This window comes from Plecotus auritus (genome assembly GCF_963455305.1).
Source record: "Plecotus auritus genome assembly, chromosome: 2".
Taxonomy (NCBI): Eukaryota; Metazoa; Chordata; class Mammalia; order Chiroptera; family Vespertilionidae; genus Plecotus; species Plecotus auritus.
This window is the reverse complement of record NC_137771.1, coordinates 127,613,359-127,634,753: the sequence shown is the minus strand read 5'-3', so window position 1 is coordinate 127,634,753 and position 21,395 is coordinate 127,613,359. Positions and strand designations below refer to the sequence as shown.

The window sequence follows — 21,395 nt, the reverse complement described above, 5'->3', positions numbered from 1 at the left end:
TTTAAACAGGGTGGTCACCAATATAAAGCAAATACAGAGAGAACAATGTGGCACTATATAGACCATGAAAAGGACACCGACTTACAGTGTGATCACAGAAACGAGGAGGCAGAGTGTCACCTTGTTTGCACTCTGCTAATGATGTGGTCATCAGGTGACTCCTATTTTTTACCTCCCGGCACAAGTCTGTTGACTGATTGTGAACGAGCCACAAGTATCGACTTTGGGGTTACATATAAATTTTAGCGAGTAGGCAAATTTGCAGATATGGCATCTGCAAATAATGATGTTTGACTGTACTTTTTAAAAAAATGTATTTTATTGATTTTTTACAGAAAGGAAGGGAGAGGGATAGAGTTAGAAACACTGATGAGAGAGAAACATTGATCAGCTGTCTCCTGCACACTCCCTACTGGGGATGTGCCCGCAACCAAGGTACATGTCTTTGACCGGAATCGAACCTGGGACCCTTCGGTCCGCAGGCCGACGCTCTATCCACTGAGCGAAAACAGTTAGGGCATTGACTGTATTTTTAAAGATTCATTTTCTAGACCATGATAGTGACATTAATTGGTATTTTAGTCCTCCAAAAAAAGAAACAAAAAAAATAACAAGAACTGAAATGAGCCCTAACTGGTTTGGCTCAGTGGATAGAGTGTCGACCTGCGGACTGAAGGGTCCCAGGTTCGATTCCGGTCAAAGGCATGTACCTTGGTTGCGGGCACATCCCCAGTAGGGGGTGTGCAGGAGGCAGCTGATCGCTGTTTCTAACTCTCTATCTCTCTCCCTTTCTCTCTGTAAAAAACCAATAAAATATATTTTTTAAAAAAAGAACTGAAATGAAATAAGTGAATATAGTAATAAAACAAAAGTAGACACCTCTGTGCTTCAGCTGAGTCTAACTGGGAAGAATGAAGGTTTCCAGGGGTCCTGGCTTTTGTTCTTGACCTTGACAAATGAGAAGGTTCTCAATCAAGAGAAGGGGTATTGTGGACATGAGGACCACACAGCAATGTGGACTCCTAGAGAACTAACATGAAACACCTGGTAGGGAGTGAAAGGAAGCTGGGAAGGCAAATGTAAGCCAGATATAATGAATGTCTTATATGCACTTATATTTTATTCTCTAGACAATGAGAGTCATTTATTACTTCAGAGCAAATGAATGACCAGGGAGTGATGTGTCTTATAATAAAGTAATTTGGGAAGCAGTGTGAGAATGAAGAAAGATTGACTGGAAGCCAGGAGATGGATTAAAAAGTTATTGCAGTAGCACATACAGCAGATTTAAAAAAGGAATAGCTTCTAAAGAATTTTTAGAGATAGACTATAGATGAACTGGGGATACTTTGAGATAGAAGAGAGATAAATAATTCAAAGAGACTGCAAGATTTCTAGTGTTATTTGTTGACACAGGAAACATCATGGTGGATTAGTAAAGTAAAAGAAGATACAAAGAAATCATGTTACATGAACCTCAACTTTCCTGAGCTCGGAAACAAGGCAGGTGGTGAAAATGAACTAGAGAAAGGAGTAACAAGAGCACAGTTTGTATAATGCAGTAAGTCACTGCCATTCTAATCAGTAACCATATGCACTGGGGCAGGAGACAAGCGAAAGGCATGAATGCTTTTCAGATCCATCTAGAGCTTACACATTCTCTATGAGAAGAGTAGTGGGCATTTTATTGGTTAATATTTTATTTATTGTGTTTTCTTTCATCATCCTAAGTACAAGTCAACAACTGCATTTTGTGCTCAACTAAAGAAGGAGTGAGCAATTATAATTTTAGTGGAAAAATTAGTTGTTTTGGATTAAATGAGTTGGTCTCTAATATATTTCCCTTTCAAAGAATTTTCAAGAGTATTTTTTTCAGAGGTTAGCATATCATTTTTGTGTCACATGCAAGACCATCCTTGAGTTGTCCTTTAGAGATCATGTTGAATAGGAGCGAGAGAACATAACAGACTCATTTTAGAAGTACTAAGTTCAACTACATTAAATAGATTTTTCTTTTATTGCATGACTTCTCAGGGCCTATAATAGGCCAATGTAAATTGTAATCTCTCAAAGAAAAATTCTTAGATGTTACATATATAACATATAATATATAATGTATATTATATAACATATAATGTACATATAGCAATTCACAAACCTGTGTGGTGAACCATTTTTTTTAACAATACCTCCTTAATGTGGCCCAGAACATTCAGATTGAAGAAACAGTTCAAGCCTGATATTCCATTAACTACACAATTAGTTTATTTGAATAACCTGAAGTAATTCTAAGTATCCTTATAATCTGTTTTAGCTATGACCAAGAAATGCCATGTCCAGTGCCACCAGCGAGGATGTATTTACAACAAAATGAACTAGAAGAGGAGGAAGATGAACGAGGCCCCACTCCCCCCATCCGAGGAGCAGCGTCTTCTCCGGCCGCTGTGTCTTACAGCCACCAGTCCACGGCCACCCTGACCCCGTCTCCACAGGAGGAGCTCCAGCCCATGCTACAGGACTGCCCTGAGGAGACTGGCCACATGCAGCACCAGCCCGACAGGAGGTGCGTGCTCACTAGCTCTCTTTGCTCATATCATGCAATTTCCACTCCTAAGAAGCATTTATAGAATGCTACTACATGAAGTTATTTTCATGTCACGTGAGCCTTTTTTCCAGTATCATCACTCAGGAAGCCCTGGTAATTAACATATCAAGTAATATTGTTGACCAGAACATTAAATTAATTGGTCCCAGTGAACTTGCAACCATAAAATAATGTGCATCAATACTAACCCACTTATGATAATTGCATTTATAAACACATGGTGAATATGTAGTAAATATATGGGTTACTAATCTTGTAATGTTTTATAGACGGTGGCTGTTTTTGTATCTTAGTTTTCCTTATGCATTTGGTCTGTGGAAAATAGATTTTCTCCGGTCTTTTTAAATTAAGTCTACAGGATAATTTGTTTCCTAATGTTGCAGAAGAATGAGTTTGGTATATTCATTTTGTGTTGACATTAAGTTGGAGTCTTTTTTTGTCCTGGTTACTAAGTAATTTGTGTGTGTGTACGTGTTAGATTTTTTTAAACCAATATATTCAACGTTGCAAACCAATACATTTCCATTATATACACATACTTCACTTGTCATTTCTACCACATAAAAGCTGTTACTATCATCTGAGTTCTTCTCCTAGAGTTGATGATTTTGTTTGTATTATTTTATTGCCCTTGATACAGTATATTATACATATTGCTTCCTATATTACTAATGTCATTTGAAACTGAGTATATTATTTCCCTCAGAAGATCTTCCTTCAGTGTCCTTGAATGAATAACAAATTCTGGCTTACGCTGCTTGAATTTTGTCAATTGAAACAGAACTTGCAATGTTTATGAACTATTCTATTAGCAAGAGGCTACTACCAAATTCAAATCACATATTTTCTAAAATAGAAAAAAGTAGCTAAACCTACTGCTATGTGACAAAAGGGGAAGCTGGATTGTCATACATTTAAATTTAATATTATTAACCCATGGAACTTCATGGAAATTGAGAACAAATAAGGCATCTCTTTTCCTTATTAAGGTCACAAACCATCTCTGCCTCTCTTATTCAAAACAAATGAGAGGCTAATAGATGCTTTTAGCTCTGAAATACCATAGCATTCTTCTTTCCTTCTCTCCAATTACCTTTCCTCGCCATTCCATTCTGTATTACAATTGATACCCCATATCTTCTTAGCAAGCTTCTTCCTTTCTGTCCCTTATGTCATTCTCCCTATCTCGCTCAAAACAATACAAAATTGGTTTCCCTTCATCTATCTTGACTTCTCAGCCTTTTCCTCTTTATCCAATCCATCTTTCTCTTCATTGTTAACCACTTCCAGTTATCATGCTCTTCTTCCCTTCTATACCTTAGGATTGTGTAATCAATTCTGTCTTCCCAATCCTATTCATACTCAGCCCATTGCATTCTGCTGCCATCAGTCTACTGAACGTAACCTCCTAGTGATCAATCTAAAGGCTTCTCAGACGTTATCAAACTTAAGCTTTCTTCAGTGATGGCAATTTTATGTATGTGAAGTATCTGAAGCAGGGTAACTATTCAACAAATATAAGTTCCCTACTGCCCTTACCCTTATGTTATCACTCCATCACTAGTTTCTACTATTACTTACATTCTGATGGCTTTCAAATTTATTTAGCCAGCCCAACTCTTCTTATTGAGCACCACTGTGATATTTTCTTCCTTTCTTGCTTTGTTTTTTAATTATTTAATTAAGTATAGTTGCTACATAATATTCTATTGGTTATATTAGTTTCCTTTTTTAATATATTTTATTGAGTGCAGAGAGGAAGAGAGAGATAGAAACCTCAGTGATGAGAGATAATCATTGATATGCTACCTTCCTCCTACTGTGGATTGAGCCTGCAACCCAGGCATGTGCCCTGACTGGGATTAGAACTATGACCTCCTGGTTCATAGGTCGATGCTCAACCACTGAGCCAGGCCAGCCAGGATGGTTATATTAGTTTCACGTGTACAATATAGTGATTCGACATTTCTATACTTTACACTGTGATTACTCCACTAATTCTAGTAGTAATCCCTCACTGTGCAACCCTATCGCAATATTAGTGAGCACTGTGATGTTTTCACTTGGACATCTCCGATTGCACGTGTCTAAAACCAAAGTTTTTCTTTGCATTTAATATTTTAAATGTGTTCTTTCTCCTCTTTTGTGACTATCTGATTTAGAATTATCAATCCTTATTTATCTGACCAACATATTAAAAATAAAGTAGCCAAAGGAATAGCCAAAATCGCAAAATCACACACACACACACACACACACACACACACTTCATTTTTAAATCAGCTTAATTATCCCACTGTTTACTTTTTTATGCTGTCTTCTTACCACTCTTCAAATTAAATTAGTGGCCAGTCCCTTCAGTTCTACTCCAAAATATATCTTTATTTTGTTCCTTTGTTAACATTCTTACAGAGGCTAGGCCAGGCCCTCAGTGTGTGTGTGTGTGTGTGTGTGTATCCTTTGAAACACTGTCATATCTTTGAACTAACTTCACTTTTCTTCTCTCTCCCCTTTTTTGTCCACGCTCCATGTCTTCCTTTGCACACAGGCCTGGTAACATTACTCCCCATTCAGAGCTAAGTCTTATTGTTTAGCCCAGTATTCAAAGCTTTTCACAATCCTTCCCCCTTTACTTCCTTCCACCCTTCCAATTCCTGCACACATACACCTTTCTAACTAGTCTGTTTGAAATTCCTTGAATTTGTCTGAAACTCACCAACATCCAGGTGAGCAATGCCACTCCCCGGCCCACAGAGGGCTGCTCTGGAGCTAGCAGGAGGGACAAGCCACTTTTGCCTCACACGGCCATTACCAAATGGTCAACTTGCTTAGTGTCCTCACTAAAAACATGTGTCTTGCACGTGCTGTTTCTTTGATTGCCTGGCAAGCCCTTCTCTTCTTTCTAAGCCTTTTTTAAATATACCTCTCTGTGAAACCTTCCTCTGATTGCCTGGCAGAATGAACCAGTTTTTTTCTTTATTCTTACAATGGTCTGTTCACAGCTCTGCTATCACACTAATCAGATTCCAGGTTGCATTAGCATTTGCTATTTGTATCTCTGTTTCCCTATTTAAGTTAAAAGCTCTTTGACAGAAGATCTAATGTTTTATTCCTGTCATTAAGTTTCACAAAGCTTTCTTCAGTAACTATTTGATTAATGGAATCTGATACTACAGGAGAATTTGGAGTTGACCTACCCCTGTTGTTTTAGGGGGATGAATACTCGTATGAACTCCATGTGGACATGTGTAATTGGGAAATGCACTTAAAATTCTGTTTGACTAAATTCGGCCTTTAAAAAAAAAGTATGATTTTTAGTCTAGAAAGGTATTAAGAAATTTATTTCCAGGATTGTTGCTGGAAATAACACGGGACACTAATAAAAAGTAGATGAAAGCCTATTAAAAATACTATTACCATTCTTTTATGCTGAAATTATCTACATGATTATAGAAATTTTTGAAAATAAAGTTATACAAAATGAAAATATAAAAATACTAATGATCTATGTAGTCAGAAATAATCACTGTTAAGACCTCAGTAAAGAGTCGTTTTTCATTTTTCTACATACTCATTGCTTTGATTTTGTGATATGCCATTATTTTATAAGCTACTTTTTTCAGTAAACAGTGTATTTTTCCATGTAATAACTTTTTATTTAGATATGCAGTTTAAACAAATGTGCGCTGTAATTTACTTAAAGTTTCTTAATGTTGGACAGCTAGTCAGGCCTGCCTCTCCAGTGCTATATACAATGCTGCAATTCCCACATCCAGTTAACTCTAAGGTCTCTTCTCAAAGGCATGACTTCTCTGGATACCTGCCCCTCAGTAGATGACTTCTGTTTCCCATCACCTGACACTCCTCTGCTGATGGACTCATTAAAAATGCATGCTATTTCTCTACAGATTTCATTCTAGAGCATCAGACCCTTATTCCAAGTTCTCGTTATGACACATTTTTAGTACTTAAATATCACTCACAGTGATACATGTATCTCCAGTGATGGAGGCACTTTCCTACTTCTGACAACCATTTTCTCTTGCCTGTATCTCTGTAATGATCTGTAGGTGGCTTGTTGCCTAGCCCTGCTCCTTCCCTTCCTCAATCGAATCTTCCTGCTGCAGACTGTGCAGAAGTATTAAGCACTGATCAAGTCTCTCCATTTCTTAATATAAATCACATTATTTATATATGTCCTTAATAAATCTCTCAGTAGCTTTCCATTTCCCTAAGAGTAAAGGCAAGATTCCTTAACATAACAATCACAGCCCTTTGTGATGTGACCTATGTACCTTCTCATCCTTATCCATTGCCACTCCCTTCCTCACTGTTCCCGTTGGTTGCTTCACTCTTGTTTCTTGCACTTCCTGGAATGGCCAGTATCCTCATCCACCTTGAGGTCTTTCCTCATGCTGTGCCATCTTCCTGGAACACATTATCCCCTCTCTTTTTTGGAGCTAACACTTGTATATCCTTTAGACCTAAGATTAAGTGGCAGATACTCTCCACAGAATATTTCTCTGATGTCCCACCTCTGAGATAGGACCAATTCTATGTGTTCTCACAATACCCTAGACAACATCTGTCATGGAGCTTCATGAATACTGTATTATCATTGCATATTGAATTAATTGTTTGTCTCCTCCACTGGACTGTAAGCCCATCCAGGCAAGGAACATATCTATTTAGCTGAATTTCTAACAGTGTCTCACTTCTGCCACGTTCTATTGGTCAGAGAAGCCACAGGGTCCATCCAGATTCAGGAGTATAGAACTAAAATCCCTCTCTCTCTTTTTTCTTTAATTCTTTAATGTTGAAATATTACATATGTCTCCTTTTTCCCCCTTTGACCTCTCCCCACCTGCTCCCGCTCCCCATCACGGGCCCTCACCCTCTACTGTCTGTGTCCATTGGTTATGCTTATATGCATGCATGTAAGTCCTTTGGTTCATCTCTTACCCACCCTCCCTCCCACCCTCCCCTGCCTTCCCTCTGAGGTTTGACAGTGGCCTGTTCGATACTTCTGTTTCTCTGGATCTATTTTTGTTCGTCAGTTTATGTTGTTCATTATATTCCACAAATGAGTGAGCTCATGTGATACTTATCTTTCTCTGACTGGCTTATTTCGCTTAGCATAATGCTCTCCAGGTTCATCCATGCTGTTGTAAATGGTAAGAGTTCTTTCTTTTTCACAGCAGTGTAGTATTCCGTTGTGTATATATACCATAGTTTTCTAATCCACTCATCTGCTGATAGGCACCTAGGCTGTTTCCAAATCTTAGCTGTTGTAAATTTTGCTGCTTTGAACATAGGAGTGCATATATCCTTTCTGATTGATGTTTCTAGTTTCTTGGGATATATTCCTAGAAGAGGGATTACTGGGTCAAATGGGTATTCCGGTTTTAATTTTTTGAGGAAATTCCATCCTGTTTTCCACTAGTGGCTGCACCAATCTGCATTCCTTCCAGCAGTGCATGAGGGTTCCTTTTTCTCCACTTGTTGTTTGTTGATTTGTTGATGATAGCCATTCTGACAGGTGTGAGATGGTACCGCATTGTCGTTTTGATTTGCAACTCTCAGATGATTAGTGACTTGGAGCATTTTTTTCATATGTCTCTTGGCCTTCTGTGTGTCCACTTTCAAGAAGTGTCTATTTAGGTCTTTTGCCCATTTTTTGATTGGATTGTTTATCTTCCTTTTGTTAGGTTCTCATCCCAGAAGAGCATTGGGATGTTTATTAAGGACATATACAAATAATGTGATTTATATTAAGAAATTATGGAACTAAAACCATTATAATACTGTAATATTTAATTAGATAAATACTTCAGGCACATTACTATGGATATTGAAATTTTGCCACTCTCATGACTTTGTAGGACATTCCATTTTTGTCTAAAACTAGATAAACTAGCTGACCAAAATAATAGAAATCTCATCCCTCTTTCAGACAATAACTGTGAAAATAATATAATTAAACTTATTTACATATGTTGTTTCAAAAAGTGTCTTGTCCTCCTGAGTTTATTGTAATTGATATTTAGTAAAAAAAATTATATTGAAAAGCAAAAGTAATATTTATTTATGGAATAGGAAATTTACTGATATTTTATTAATATGGACAAAATATTTTATTAATTTATGGAATATGTTACAGTTGCAAGGGAAAAATGTAAGAAGGCAGCGGCAAAGTAAATATCATATTTATTTACAAACCAGGTAATGGTTTATTGTACAAAGTATTGAAGCAACAACAGTTTCAGAAAAAGCCTCAAAGGTATGCATTTCCCCCCTTTGTCCTATACCTGGTAAATGGTATGTGGTGAACTACATAAACACCTGCTTTCAGAAATTAAAGTCATTGTCTCCTTCTTTTCTTAAACATGTTTATGAAGGCATCATTTTTGCAGGAGCCTAGAGTGTTGCGATCCACAGTTGTTTACTTGTACATTATTTCAGAGACATTGAAACCCCTAGGGGGGTGGGGGGTGGAATCTAGAGGATTGAGGGTCATTTGTGGCAAGTCCCATTTGAATGCAGCATCCTGAAATGGCTTTTTGTTTTCAAATAGAATATATTACATATTTCAAACTGTACATGTTTATCACACATCCTTTGGGCTTGCCTTATTTACAGATGATTTGCACAGGATGGTAATAGTTAAAAGCCAGCCCTTGTTTAACGTGAAGATGTTTTTACTCTACAGAATGTGAATTACCCAAATACAATGCTGGCATCATTTCATAGTGAAGTTGGCTCTTCTACATCGTTTTATTGATGGTCAAAATAGTCTCTTTTGTGCTAAAAAGTCTTACATGTCTTTTAAAAAAGAGGTTTCTTGTGGTATTTGGGTGTGCATGCTGACAAAGAACTAAATTAACATTTAAGGATAGTATTTTATTGCAATTTAAATTAAACAAAGGTTTTCCTCCTATGTGTATAACACACTCCATATTGAAACTATTATCCATTTAATCTTTTAAATAACTTCAACTTTAGCTCATTTAATTTTCTTCTAGTGCCACACACAGATGCATTAGAAACCACCCACAAATAAAAAATAACACATTATACTTAAGAACTCTGAGTCTATATATAAAAATAGTGTATATATAATGACATATATGTATATCTATGTAAATAAATATGTATGTGTCCATATATATGTAATATCATTCCTAGAAGATGTTCATGACCTGGAAATGAAATGTGGGATTAAATTTTAAATTTGATACATACTAGTTGTGGGAACTTTGTCAAGGTCCTTAATCCCTCTGAATTTTAATATCCTCATCTATAAAATGATGATAGAAGAAGTAGTTTGGCAAGTTTTCCTGAGAATTAAATGAGTAAACATTGTAAAATATACAGTACTTAGTTACAAAGTAGGTGCTCAATAAATAAGTTATAGTATTTTAATCCTTTATTGTTAATGCTTTTACATTTGTCTTAATAAAACATATTTGTCGAAGTATCTCACTTCATTGGGATAAAAAGGTCAAAATGTTTTTCTTTGAACCATCGCCATCCTATCTTAAAAACTGTTCTGTATTGAACTTCCCTTTTTCTCTCTCTAGTAGGTCCCTTTGTTAGGTCTTGACTAGATCTTATATTGTGGTTTGTATGCTTTTTTTTTAATACACATTTCTTGTTGTTGTTTTTTTAATGTATTTTTATTGATTTCAGAGAGGAAGGGAAAGGGAGAGGGAAATAGAAACATCAATGATGAGAGAGAAGCATAGATCGGCTGCCTCCTGCACGCCCCCACTGTGGGTAGAGCCCTCAACCTAGGCATGTGCCCTGACTGGGAATTGAACTGTGACCTTCTGGTTCATAGGTCGACGCTCAACCACTGAGCCCCACTGGCCAAGCTCATAGCCTTATTTTAAAACAGAATAAAATCTAAAGGAAATTATGTCATATGCTGAATGTATAAATTTTTAATCCCGAAAAATTCTACTGTCTATAGTCAAAATGAATTGGTCTACCTAAAAGGATAGGAGTGGCAATGAAAGAAATGGAAAGGAACATGTTTATATGTTTATGGAACAGTCTGCTTCAGGACTGATGTCTGTTGTCTTTGGTAATAATAAGCTATCAATAATTATCCAATATGCTTTAGGACAAATACACAGACATCAATGTCAAAATAAGCATTACTTCCCCTTTTTTTAATTGAACCTAACCATATGCTAAAGCGTGAGGACTAAAGCATGAGGAGACTTATAGATAGCTGAGTGTATTTCTATTAAACTTTAATCAAAACATAGTCCAGCTGGGCCCTGGCTAGTGTGGCTTATTTGGTTGGAGCATTGTCCTGTACAACTAAAGGTCTGTGGGTTCAATTCCAGGTCAGGGCACAAACCCAGGTTGTGGGTTTGATCCCTGCTCGGCAGCGTGTGTGTAGGCAACCAATCGATGTTTTTCTTTCCTTCCCTCTTCCTTCCTCTCTCTTTAAAATCAATAAAAACATATCTTCAGGTGAGGATTAAAAAAAAAAAAAAAAAAAAAAACATAGTCCAGCTTGGTTAAAAATGACTGGTTTTGAGGTAAATTTCTTACAACTCAAAACTTAGACATACACTAATTTCCAGGTGTTTTTGTTGTTGTTGCTGTGTTTTTTTCTGAACAAATTAGATCCACAGAAGCAAAGATTAAATGGGTATACTGTGAGTTTCTTGGTTAATATATCCTTTTGGGAGCTGAGCCATACCTGTTTGTCTTCCTGCAGACGGCAGCCTGTGAGCCCCCCGCCACCTCCACGGCCGATTTCCCCACCGCACACCTACGGCTACATTTCAGGCCCCCTGGTCTCAGATATGGATACGGATGCGCCAGAAGAGGAAGAAGACGAAGCCGACATGGAAGTGGCGAAGATGCAGACCAGAAGGCTTTTGCTACGTGGGCTTGAGCAGACCCCGGCCTCCAGTGTTGGGGACCTGGAGAGCTCTGTCACTGGGTCCATGATCAATGGCTGGGGCTCAGCCTCAGAGGAGGACAACATTTCCAGTGGACGCTCCAGTGTTAGCTCTTCCGACGGCTCCTTTTTCACCGATGCTGACTTCGCCCAGGCGGTGGCGGCAGCTGCAGAGTATGCTGGTCTGAAAGTGGCGCGACGTCAAATGCAGGATGCCGCGGGTAAGCCGCACCCTTCACCAACCAATGTGCATATACCAGTGGCTGGTCATCTCCTGTAATATCCTATGGACATGCCCTCTTACTACTGTTCTCTTTTTTTCTGCCTAAGGAAGCCAAGGTCCAAGAATATGACATAGCTCAATTCTTTTTCTTGACAAGGATTTTTTAAAATCTTTTTCCCCCCATTAAATAAATTATATATAATGTGAGTGAAGCTACCTTGGAAGTTATTAATTAAATGAGGTTTATATTATAAAGCTTTTATTAAGGTGTAAAAAGTCATCAAAAAATTCTTATCCCATTTAAGTAGAAATTCTCTAAGAGAACTAGATTAATATCCAGGAGGGAAACTCTACCATTGGAGATGGGGCTATTTCTCTTTCACCCCATTCTCTTCATTCTCAATTAGAATATTAATTTAATTGGAAAGATATAAATATGTTTGTAATATACATACATTTCCAAGCATAAATATGCCCCATATTTAAAGTAAATATTATTAATCTAATAATTTTCAAGTTAAACCAAGCAATCATATATATTTTTCCTTTTCATTGCCAGTAGCCTGTTTTTAATTACCATATATCCATTCTGATGTTTTAACTTATTTTTGTTTATCTCCTACTCCCAACCCTATTTAGAAAGTAGTTACTAAAATAAAATAATTGAAATCATACATTTGTCACATGATTTTTTAATAGAATGGGATATATATATATATATATATATATATATATATATTCATATACATGTTGTGTGTATTTCTGGTAGTTAAGAGTAAAATAATATGGTCAGCAAGAAAGAGAAAGACTATCACAACAAATCAAGAATTGCTATTTTTTCGTTTTACTTTTCATTGGTAATTTTCCATGTTCTCTTTATATATTGAATTGGTCATTAATTTTTATCAGTGTAGAATATATTCAAAGAAAATTTAACTCACATCACAAAGTTATTTCTATATATTATGTATCAAAAATATGTTGCAGAAAAACATGTCTAATATCTTTCAACCTATTGTAGTAGAATGTATATTTATTTCAGCCAGGCCTACATACAAGCAAAATTCCTCCCCCCATCCCAGTAACTGCTCAATGCAATAAGATACAAACCTACCTATCTTTTCTAATACATATATAATATTCTAATTTTATATGTAGCATTTGTTTCTCCTTTTTTTTAATCTTCTATAAAAAATAAAATTAAACATCTCAAACTACTGCTTTCAGATTGCATTAAGGGTGTGTTTCAGTTCATTAAATCAATAAAACATAGAAATATGTTAAAAATTCATCGTATTCAAGTTGAAAAGACCTTATGCCTTAGGATCTATAGCAGTAGATGGCCTTATTTAATAGAATAAATAATGGGTTTACTCGCAGCCCTGATTCTCCCTTTTCATGGATATGTAACTTTAATTGTAATAGTCTCCATCATATCTAAAGAGAGTTTGGTTTAATATTTTATTGTAATTTAGTGGCACTCCTGGTTTTAGTTTGGCTCATAATTATAATGAACTAAACGTGCACTGGCATCTGCCTATTAAAATGTTCTTTTCAGGAAAGGGTGCTGCATATCATATGACTTAAGTTAATGTGAATGAATGATCCTATCACATTGCTTCTCACTTGGCCGAATTCATGTCTTACTAGTATTTATATGCTTCATTTAGCACCTTTAAATATGTTGATTTCACTATACGTGGATTCTCCTATTTATAGTCAAAAAACATGTTTAGGTCTGTTGGAAGTTTCTTATGGTACAACAAAAAGTTCTGGATTTGTGTCTTTGAAATTTCTAGAAACCAAAATAGTGAGGGTCAAATACAGGGCCAATAGATGTCCATTGCCATGATGGATTAAATGTGTGTGCGGTGCCACTGTTATGCAACATCTCTGAAAGACAGCCAGAGACTATGAGAGCACTCACCTGCACCTTATCTGATTAGCAAGGTCAGTTATCCCTGGTACCTGTGAATATTGTCTCTCCAAAGCCAAATAAAGACATACCTCATTTTATTGTGGTTGTATTGCTGCTCTTCACTGATGTGTGTTTTACAAACTGAAGGCAAGGCCCGCCACCAGCAAAAAGATTACAGCTCCTTTTATTGTGGTGCTTGCTTAATTGTGGTGGCCTGGAATGAAACTTGCAGTATCTCTGAGGTATATCTATAATCAAAACCCACCTCTGCCACCACCAAGAAAAATAGAAGTCTCAAGAGGGGTCATTTGAAGTATCCAGAACCTGCAAGTTTCTATCTTGCAATAAAAAAGAGGTGTGAGTATTTTTGGTAGGTCTAAATATGTGAGTTAGCTTAATACCAGGCCTCTATAAGAGAAGATACTGGAGAATATATTAAGATAGTGGGAATCTACCTTCAAAGAATAACAAACATATTTAATTAAAATAGAAGATTTAATTAATACTGTTCATTCTGGCTATTCCTTAAGAAAGCAACATTGACTGTTTTATGCAAATTTTTAATTAATAGTTATTTAACAATAATTTTAGTGCAGTTCATTGCAAAAAATAATTGGAATGTTTTTTCTTTAATAAATAGGTACCATAAATTTTAATAGGATAAAAGTACTGTGGAAAAAATAAAAACAGCCTGAAAATGCCTTTAAAGTATTTTTCCCAATGGACAGTGCAAGCAGAGTATCAGAAATCTTATTATTTGCTAAAATTGTTTAGTAAAGCTTTTTTTAAAGTTAGGGATGTTTCTAGTTTTCATGATTATTATTATTACAATTTATTGATGAGCTTGGCTCTGATTTCTTTTTCTCAGGCCGCCGACACTTCCATGCATCCCAGTGCCCTCGGCCCACAAGTCCTGTTTCTACGGACAGCAACATGAGCACTGCTGTGATGCAGAAGACCAGACCAGCCAAGAAACCGAAACACCAGCCAGGACATCTGCGCAGAGAAGCCTACACAGATGGTAAGTCCATTGAAACGATGAAAGTATCTATGAATCTCGCACATTTACCCGGCTCTTCATGACTAGAAAACACATCTACTAACATTAGAAATTACATTAAGCATTCATTAACAGTAAGCCTTATAATACTTACAGGATTGATCGCCTTCCGTATCTTGTCAGGCCTCTCTGGTCCTTGCAGTTTTCTGATAAGTTGATAAACAATGTATACTTTTAATATTTTTTAAAGCTATCAGACAAGTAGACATCAATGTAGTTGAAATAATGTTATAGTATAAAATTTCATCAGATTCATTGATAAATCTTCCAGAGTGTCCTCATTTTTTCCCCATGTGGAATTTTGCATTCAAATAGAAGACAATTAACTCATATGAATATTCATCTAACTATGGTGTTACCAACAGTTATGTTGTGCACCAAGAGGCAAAGAGAATCATCTTTCTTCATGCCTTTACAGACAGTTCTGACTCTCACTAAAGAGTTAAGGCTTGTATTCACAAGGGAGCTCAGGAGAATAATGCAAACATTGGGATATTGTCTAAAGAAAGTATTTAATGAAAGTGCCTCAGGTGGCCCAGCGTTTATTAAACTGCCACCTTCTCGTTTTCTAAAACAACCCCAAGGGCTTTGTTGGAAATTCATGTAAGATAAATTCTCCCAGACTCACCCATCTTGTCAAGTTTGCTAAATTTGCTGAAGGGGCGGGGGAAGAAGGGTGTCACAGCATTCCCTACCTCCGGGTCCTCTCCCACCGCAATCTGATTAGTACTTTCATTACCAGTCAGCAATTTTTCAAAAGGGCATCATTTGCCATTATCATATGAAAGCTTAATATTATAGATATTTATCCAAGGTTACAAGCAGGGTTTTCTGAGGCACTTCTCCCTGTGATTCCTGCCACTTGACAGAAAAATTTAATACAAAGCTCACAGCATGATGAGCACAAGTAATTTTGCAATGAGTGGCTGTCCATGCTATTATCTCTATTTTACTCAGAGTATTTTCTCTCACTAGCATCTATCTGATATTAGACTGCATTAAATACTGGCAGGACATGGCACACCTGGGCCTCCTGGCTTCTGCCTAGGACTCTTTTGTCAGTGAAGCTGTGCTGCCAGAATATTATCTGATTTTTGAAGGGTTATTATAGTGGCTTTGTGCGTGTTTGCCTCTGTGAAGGGACAGCGCTAGGTATAAATCGCCAAACTCTATCAGCACTTTTACATTTATGGCACCCCTCTAATGGCATTTTGCAAGTTTTATAGCTGTTGTATTAGTTTTATTATCTAGAAGAGAGATGCCCCTAACTGAAAATTGGGTCAAACATCAAACCTTGATGTAAACACATCAAAGTTGAATTCATAAGGGAGGAAATCTGGCCTAGAGCTGTGTGTAGCTCTTTCTGCCTCTTATTTATACTTGTTTGAGAGGCTTCTGGCATTGAATGATGGTTTTTGAAAATACTTTAAGTAATGTAATGCCAACTTAAAGGGCATAGCATAAATTTATAGTTACAAATTGCACTGTGCTTGAAAATTGTGATCTATATGTATTGTCCCACATTCTGTAGTACTTATTTCAGCATATTTAATAAATTTAAATTCTTACTAATCCCAGAATAATAGCTGTTAAACTGAACAATGAAGCAACCAAGTTTTTTTTCAAGTCCATTTTAGAAATAACAACGAAATAATTGAAATATTTGCAAAGCCAAAAAGTTAATTTAAAATATTTTTGGATTTCTATTTGTTTATTTCTTAAAGTAATTATGTAAAATTATCATAGTATATGTTATAATGTAGAAGTCGATATTTATTTTTTCAAAGTCACAAAAACAGACAAAATGGAAATATGACTAAAGCTACTTTTTAAATTTTAGCTTTCACTTCCTTTCAGCATTTTGATAATCAAGTATTTTTTTTAGTTATATTTATTGTCCTAACAAGTCTTAACTTTAATTCTGGATGCTTTCTAATTAGGTAAAGACAAAAATAGCATTGCTATGTGTTATTTTATGTATACCACATAATGCATATTGATTGATTAAAATTATGTAAATGCATATTCTTCTTAATGCACCAAATAGAAGAAATGCACATATTCCTAATAACAGTGGTCATTGAAACAATGGACATTGAAACAAAAGTAATTTTCTCGGAAATTATTTTATCAAATTACTGTACTGCATTTTCTGAAAAAATACTCAGACTATTTCATGAAGAAACTCAATGACAGACACAGTTTGTACAATTATAAAAAAAAAAAAAAGAGGGTGGGGGCCTACCTAGTGTGGCTCAGTGGTTGGGTGTTGACCTATGAACCAGGAGGTGACAGTTCAATTCCCAGTCAGGGCACATGCCCGGGTTGTGAGCTCCGGTTCCCAGTGGAGGGCATGCAGGAGGAAGCTGACCAATGATTCTCTCTCATCACTGATGTTTGTGTCTCCCTCTCCCTTCCTCTCTGAAATCAATAAAAATATATTTTTAAAAAAGAGAGAAAGGGGAGGGGAATATAATTGAAAGAGCTACCAATTGTTAAAATCTGAATTAAATCTATTAGCAAAACATGGAAGGTATTTTTTTTAATTTTTGCTTTTTAATAATTAAATATATATAAACTATGATGGATGAGTTTGATTATTGTCAATAGACTTTTTATGTGAACTCTTTTCAGAATATGATGTATCAGTCTTGAGACTGTTACATCTTTACTTTGAAAATTTTGTTTAAATTACAAATTTTTTGCTGAATTTTTGTAAACTGCATAAAGAATGATAAAGTGTGGCTATGTCTGAGATGATGAAGAATAATTTGTAATGATTTTTGTCAGTCAGCTCTGTTGGACTTTTAGCCTTAGTTTTCTAGGACTGCCATAACGAAGTACCATAAAATAGATGGCTTAAACAACAGAAATTTATTTTCTCACAGCTCTGGAGGCTAAAAGTCCAAGATCAAGGTGTTGGCAGGGTTTGTTTCTGAGGTCTCTCTTTTTGGCTCGTAAATGACCATCTTCTCCCTATGTCTTTACTCTTTCTTTCCTCAATGTATGTATGTGCCCTAATATCTTCTTATAAGGAAACCAGTCAGAGTGGAATAGTGCCCACCTAAGGATCTCGCTTTACTTTCATTACCTCTTTCAAGACCCTAAATCCAAATAGTTTCATTCTGAGAAATGGGGGTTAGGACTTCAACAGAGGAATTTTGAGGAGACACAGTTTAGCCCTGATGGGTGACACTGTGACCATACCTTGCTCCTAGCACGTAGGAAGAACCCAGTGCAAAGCCAAGTGCTCCATGCTGTAGTCACAGGGACAGGCATAATCTAACTATTCATTTCAAATTTGCCACTTACAAGGTTAATCCAGATGAAGGGTAGGATGAAAATATATGAATATTTATCAGTCAGCATCCTATCAAGTTAAAACCAAGCATAAGTGCATTTCTAGGACTTTCTAATAGATTCTTCCCACTCCTCTTTTCAACCCTTTCCAATGCATTTGCATACTTGATTTAAAAACCAAATCTACATTATTTCTCTAGCCCTACTTTTCATAAATTATAAATTCACCATCCTCTTTGGAATGACATTATTTTGACTTGATTTGTTATTAATTACCAGGTCTTGGGGCTTTAGGCAGTTAAGTAAATAGAGTGCTGGTCTCCATAGCAAGTTAATGCAGTAGAATTGTCTGCATGTGCATGCTCCTACATACTACTTTACATGCATTATACTGGTATTTGGAGAGTCTTGTGTAAAGAATGGTCTTTACTTCTTTATATAAAGAGCCTAGACATATATATAACAGGTTCATGATCCATTTGTTAAATCCAGTTTGAGCTATTAGTGGCATGAATTGGATGAAAGTACTATTTATCACTACATCAAATACAGAATTGTTTATATTATGATAATCCCTGATTTGATTCTAATTATTTTATTACACCTAAAAATAATTTATTTGGTAATCTATTTACATAAGAAATAAAAACTCCCAGCATATCCCTATAATTATCAATTAGATACAGTAGTAATTATATACAGGAAGTTAGAACTTTTAAAATAACCATTGGGTTCTCTGATTCTCTCTTTTTTTAATCTTTTTTATAGATAGCATCTATATAGAGCATCTTGTAATAGATTTTTGTCTTGAGAGTCATATATTACCAAGACTTTTAACAGTATTAATCATCAGTTTTGATATCTATTAAGCCCAGACATTTTTTGACTTGATGATACTGGCATTCATCAGTATCCTGATATCTGCTTGCAATCCAGTTTAAGTGTATAGAAAGCAGATAGTATGGAAATGAGACTGTAGGCACTCTTCCCTGTGCTTCCAGATGTGCTCAGAGTTAGACTTTCTCCTCTTCCCATTTCAAGTTACAGTTTCAGTCTGAACTCTAGGACTCCGTGGTGTTGGGTTTCTTAGCTTTAAACAACATGATATAGTCTTTCTTTGAACACTCTCTCTTTAGTTATTTTTAATAAACAAGTAGCAGATGTGGCAGGTGCTTTCATGATATTACATCTTTTTTAAGTACTATTTTTTAAATTTATTTTTTAAGTAGTAAAGGAGGAAAGTTATGCACTAGTGACAATGGCAATATATGTTGTAAGACTAAAATCATTTGAATTTCTAGAATCTGGGGAAAATTAGTGCTGTTGGTTGTACTTTGGCCACCGTTTTAGATAAAACTTTGAGGCTATTCTATATGAAAAAATAAAAGAACATGGTGAGCCATGAAAACTAACAACAACAAAATGTAAGTAAAAGTTTTAATAATGGAGTCCTGAGTAAAACAGCTGGTAATAAGATGGTACTTCAAGTTTTTTGTTTTCAAAGACCATTACAATGATTTTGAATGTCTTAGCTTTAGCACATAATATCAAAAGAAAACTAATTTCAAAAAAATTTAAATCTACCTACGGGACAAAACAAGGGTTAATTTATTTTTAAATAATATAAGAATGAGAAACACTAGGTTAAAATTGACGCTTCCTTGAACCCTTAATTTGCTATTGTATTAAGAATTTTCAATACACAATTTTAATATTCAATAGCTTCTCATGCTGGTATATGATAATGATAGTCAGTAGATCATTGTCAGTAATACTAAAATATCTGGAAACAACCTAAATATTTCTCTGTAGGGATTGACTAATAAATAATAATATATTCATTAAATAGGATTATATGAACTTTAAAAAAAAGAAATACAGCTGTATGTACATATAGGGAAATGTATACAACTACACAATCAGGTAAAAGAGGTACAATTCTATTGTTCTTAATAAGAAAGAAAGGCTGTGTATTTGATTTTGGTACTTTGGGTCAGTGGGCAGACATCCACTGTGTTGTATATAATCCCATCATTTCAGAAGTGAAAGGTGCTCCTTGATGTTTTTTGACTTGGCAGCCTGTTTTATGTGAATAAATAATTTCTGGAATGATCTATAAAAAACCATTCAAACATTATTTCTGCATAATCATATTGAGTGTTTAAAATGGAGGTTGGGAGGTTTGAGGGGGTCATAGTTTTAAGATCTTACAGACTTTTAAATTTTTTACCATGTAAATATGGGTTTTTTTGTTTAAAATTTTAAAGTTAATTTTATAATACTAAACATTTAATAGATGTTTTATAAAGTTTTAGTTGATTTATTCTATCACATAGACATTAAATATCTAAATGTAAAAATATTATCATTTCTAAAGTCATGAGTTAAAAAAGAACATAACTATGCTGATAATTCCCAAATCCCTGTATCTCTAGTTTTGACCTCTCTTGAAATTCAGATTTTGTTGGACATCTCTATCTGTATACTTCAAAGGTTTCTCCTACTCACTTTTCTAAAACTGAACTTACATTCCAGCCGGCATGGCTCAGTGGTTGAGCATGGACCTATGAACCAGGAGGTTAATGGTTCCCTTCCTGGTCAGGGCACATGCCTGGGTTGCAGGCTCAATCCCCAGTGGGGGCATGCAGCAGGCGGCCAACCAATGATTCTCATCATTGATGTTTCTCTCCCTCTCCCTACCCCTCTGAAATCAATAAAAAATACTTTTAAAATAATATATATATAAAAGCTAATATGCTAAGTGTCTGACTGTCTGACCGGTACTATGACATGCACTGACCGCCAGGGTGCAGACACTCAACACAGGAGCTGCCGAGCTGCAGTGACTTGGCAGCAGCAGTTCTCAGGTGACGCACCCTGAAACCAGAGAGGAGGGAACACGATTCCTTGCAGGGCCGCACGATTCCACCTTCGGCCGTGGGTTATGTTGTTGCTGGGGCACTGTCGGCCTCGAATGTGGTTTACTGCACACTTGGGTTTGCGTTCCATACAAAGTTGTTTATATGACAGCAACTTTGCAGAGTGCCCTCTTGCACTCTGGGACCCCTCGGGGGATGTCGGAGAGCTGGTTTCTGCCTGATCCCCGCAGGCCAGGCCAAGGGACCCCACCTGCCGGAGGGACCCCGCTCACTCTGCAGATGCTGGGGAGGGACTGCTGGAGGTTGGCTCCAGGGCGTGTCTAGCCCGTCTCACCCAGTCCTGCCCTGCTGGCCACCTTCTAATTAATTTCCTTTTAATGTGCACGAATCCGTGCACCAGGTCACTAGTAACAAAATAAAATAAAATTGAACTTACAATGTTTCTTCATAAAACATCACTTCCTCATCCTTGCATTATTTATCTTCAGTG

At 36.1% G+C, this 21,395-nt stretch overlaps 1 protein-coding gene across 8 annotated transcripts in view; it reads left to right on the top strand.

Moving 5' to 3' along the window:
• Positions 1–21,395, top strand: part of ROBO1 (roundabout guidance receptor 1) — a 1,316,070-nt gene that overhangs the window by 1,281,807 nt on the left and 12,868 nt on the right. For all 8 annotated transcript variants that reach the window (XM_080657733.1, XM_080657738.1, XM_080657736.1 and 5 more), the window contains 3 exons: positions 2,315–2,563; positions 11,340–11,746; positions 14,535–14,687. In XM_080657733.1, coding sequence (XP_080513859.1) covers positions 2,315–2,563; positions 11,340–11,746; positions 14,535–14,687 — 809 coding nt within the window. The remainder of the gene's footprint in view (positions 1–2,314; positions 2,564–11,339; positions 11,747–14,534; positions 14,688–21,395) is intronic.